The sequence below is a fragment of the Drosophila teissieri genome, chromosome 2R, assembly GCF_016746235.2.
Source record: "Drosophila teissieri strain GT53w chromosome 2R, Prin_Dtei_1.1, whole genome shotgun sequence".
Lineage (NCBI taxonomy): Eukaryota > Metazoa > Arthropoda > Insecta > Diptera > Drosophilidae > Drosophila > Drosophila teissieri.
In genome coordinates this window covers 23,745,237-23,748,878 of record NC_053030.1, presented here as the reverse complement: position 1 = coordinate 23,748,878, position 3,642 = coordinate 23,745,237, and the positions used below count along the sequence as shown (strand labels likewise).

Genomic DNA, 3,642 nt, shown 5'->3' with positions numbered 1-3,642 from the left:
AACGCAAGGAAACGTTTGCAAAAGGCATTGTCAATGCGCTGAGCAACACATGTATACGACGATTGTTTTTTCTATAGCCGCGCATACATATGTATATACATGTGTTTTTGGTGGTGCATATATTTTTAAGTTGGGCATCTAGTTTTACGTTGCGCCTTATTTATTTAAGTTCAAAGTTTTGCACTCAAAATGCTGATGGCAAAAAACAAACCGAATAACAAATAGTATTAGCACTGCAATTCAATAAAGCCGATGCACGCTCTCTGCGAACGTACAAAACAAACGTGACAAAGAAAACCAAGTAATAACCTACTGTAAATCAAACATACCCACGCCATTGCTCTTTCAGCTTATTTTGTGTTTGCCAACTTCTCTTTCTAAGAAAAAGCAATCGTCATATACATGTGCTGTTCAGCGCATTGACAATGCCATTTACCAAAACGTTTTTGCGTTTTGTTTTCATTTTCTCGCAACAAAAACTTTATTGACTTTTCCGTTAGTTTGCTAATACCAATGCAAATTGTTTTTGAATGCTCAAGAGTCCTGTTATGTCTGGTAGCGCTTGTATTTGTGGTACTTCATTTTTTACAACAAAAACTGTTTTTGCATTTGCGTGTGCTTTTGGGTACGTTTGTAAATGTGTGTGCATTGAAAGAGTATAAAGTCCGCTGCAGAGAGACAGAGATAGAGAGACACACGACAGTGATCGGTGTCGTCTCCTTGTGATGTAGAACTTAATCTAGATGATCTGCTTCAGTTGTTTTTCGGTTCTTGACTGGAGCGGAGGTGTGTGCGCGCTCAGCTCTCAGGTCGTTTCGGGAAAAAAGTGCAAGCGCGAGATATGCACGCGCCGCGTGGGAATTTTTTTTGGTGATGAATATCTAATCTTGATGAACTATGTTTTAAATTTCTTCGATTCCTGGCTGGAGTTAAAGCTTGTGCGTTTAGTTCACGGTTCTTTCGGTGTAAAAACATTGAAAACACGTAACGGGTGTTCGTTTTGTATATATTTTGGTGACAATACATATAGGAATTTTATTTAATCATTAAACAAAGGTAAGTAAAAGTTTTATAATTTTTAATTGTTTCCTTTTGTTTTAACCGTTATCTTTCCGGACATTTTTCTTGCACTTTAACTGATGACATTGTTATCAAACAAAAACAAACAAAGCCTTTTAATCTTATACATTTTCCGATATCAAGTTTTGTGAAGATTTACAGTAAGATTTACTACTAAATTATGTACAAATTTTTTCTATATGGTTTTTTTTATAAAAATTCGAAAACAAATCAAACAAAAAATTTTAAACGACATTTTAAAAACTTATTTTTTAAAGAAACTTAGATATCATTAAAATAATAAAGTTAAACGTACAGTGGAAACTTTTGCATATGTAGGCAGAAATATTTTTGTTTTACATTAAAAGTAATGGAAAAATGTTTGTTATTTTTTATATTTATTGTATTTGTCTATCCAAATGAACGCTGTGATCTCGGAAACAATTAAAGCTTTTGTTGAGATTATGCATACAGATTCTAGCAAGTCTTACGCAATTCAAGTTTGATTAAGATGGCTGCCACGCCTACTCTACTTACCATAAATCACCCAGAAGTGCCGCGCCCACACTTTTGTTTTGATTTTTTTGTTTGTTTTTTTTATTTGTTTTGCCAATTACTACCGGTATACCAAAAACATTATTTTATGGTTTCGATATTAAGTAACGCTGTCTTATATTAGATATTTTTTAATTACTTTAATGAATTTTATATTTTGTTGATTCCGAGTCTTGACTTTGGTGCTAAACAGGAAAATTCTTATTTAATAAGTCAATCGAAATCTTTTAAAGTTGTTTTAATTCTATAACTTTAAAACCGCGGTGCAAGACAAATGCGATGATTTATGTGTGGATTTTATTGCTGATAATTTAGTTTACGAATATAAATACCTTATTCTTACAATTATCCATTGCTATGAGTAGATATTCTGTAATAGTTTTTTTATTTATTTTTTTATTATCAAAGATGATTAGCTAATAGCGAATTGAAAAATCGGATATTTAAAATTATTTTCAATCGATCATCTTCAATCTTTTTGTTGGCTCTAATCGGTGGATTCCATTTTCAGTACAAATTTCTCCATTATGGCGTTAAGTCGCTTACGTTCCTTTAACTGCTGCTGCATTAAATCCGCTATCTGCGTACCCAGTGCTAATAATGCATCGGTGTTAGCTTTAGTTCGCTGGGCGTTTAAGCGGGATCGTCTATTTAAGTCACTAAGCTCTCTTGCTATATCCAAAAGAACCGGAACAGAACGTTCTTGTTCCATTTCTGAAGCATTTTCTTTACTACGCTTTCTTTTTTTATGAGTAGTATGTGAAGTGTTAGCGCTAAAGCTATGCTCTAACTGAACACTCAAAGGTCTAATATTGATAGAGCAATCTTCATCCTCATACTCGTCTGAAAAATAATAGTGGTAAAATAAGCTTTACTTAAATGCTTGCTTACGATTATCTGTCACCGTGGAATCGTCTTGGTCGGTTTTTATGCATTTTAGAGAAACTCCGTGGCTCATTTCAGATTGAGCCCTGGGACAGGCTTCGGCGATGGTGTCTGCCATATCGTATAAGTCGCAGATTACAGCAACTGCATCCTCCAGGGGAGTGAGAGTATCTTGGTATAGCGATCCTTTGCCAGTAGCCTTAGAGTCCTCTAGCCGATTATTAGTAATTTTTTTTCGAATACAACTTTTCCAGTCTTTCCAAACCTGTTCAAAGATTGTCTAAAATGGTAGCTAGTTTAATTTACTTGTATTTACCCGTTTCCATTCGCTGGCTTCCTTGACAGGGGGTCCAACACTATTTAGTTCATTTGACAATCTCTTCCACGCTGCCTCCGCCGCTTGCTTGTCGCCTTTAAGATAATTTTTCGAGATGATTGGATGCCGTTCCATGAATGCTACGAAGATTGCATCCTGTTGGGCTGTTCTGTGCTTACCCCTGAAACAATCCGAAAAACCCAAAATAATTATTACTGCCATCTCAGAAATTTCCTCCTGAAATTGTTATGAACACAAATTTCAACACAGCATATTCCTTTGAATACGCAGTTGCTCTACTTACATTACGCCGGGGATTTAATTGCAAGACATATAATGTTATATCTAGACGATAAAAACTATATTCTTTCGTATATTTTATTTTATCTTGTATTCCCTATTTTCTGTTGTCATTTGCAACTTGTGTGGCTTTCCTTTGACAGTTCAAAAATACCACTAAATATTTGTTTAAGATACTGAAATTTAATATTGCACGGACTTGAACCCTTAACAATTGTTTCCGAGACTCAAACCATGTAGAATGTTCTAAAGAATGATTTTCTGCATATTTGTTAGACGAAAGGTGGCGTACCTAAAGGCTGGAAGCTCGAACCATATAACTTTTAAAAGGGAGAAAATGCAATAGTCAAGTCTTCCGACTAATAGATACCCGTTACTCAGCTAGTGGAGCAGTTTGTGGGTGTGGAGTAAGTAAACAAATTTGCGCTGCGGCTATATTTAATCACTCGTAGAGTAAAAGAGTATACCAGATTCGTTGAAAAGTATGTGACAGGGAGAAGAAAGTGTTTCCGACCATATAAAATATA

General features: G+C 34.9%; 1 protein-coding gene across 2 annotated transcripts; it reads right to left on the bottom strand.

Annotated features, from left to right (window-relative positions):
* Window positions 1–1,990: 1,990 nt before the first annotated feature.
* On the bottom strand, window positions 1,991–3,258 carry LOC122613948. Of its 2 annotated transcripts, none has more exons than XM_043788383.1 (4): window positions 3,120–3,258; window positions 2,816–2,996; window positions 2,506–2,764; window positions 1,991–2,457 (listed from the first exon to the last, which is right to left on the bottom strand). In XM_043788383.1, coding segments are annotated over exons 1-4 (798 nt in total). In that variant the 5' UTR covers window positions 3,122–3,258; the 3' UTR covers window positions 1,991–2,101. The 2 variants fall into 2 exon arrangements, with proteins under 2 accessions (XP_043644318.1, XP_043644320.1); XM_043788385.1 differs by having other exon boundaries at window positions 2,816–2,911; window positions 3,119–3,252.
* Between the last annotated feature and the right edge of the window lie 384 nt (window positions 3,259–3,642).

Excerpts from the sequence above, each read along its gene's own strand:
- LOC122613948 (XM_043788383.1), bottom strand. Across the intron at positions 2,765-2,815 it reads AAGCCAGCGAATGGAAACGG|GTTTGGAAAGACTGGAAAAG; the intron begins GTAAATACAAGT and ends ATCTTTGAACAG. Across the intron at positions 2,458-2,505 it reads TTCCACGGTGACAGATAATC|ACGAGTATGAGGATGAAGAT; the intron begins GTAAGCAAGCAT and ends ATTATTTTTCAG.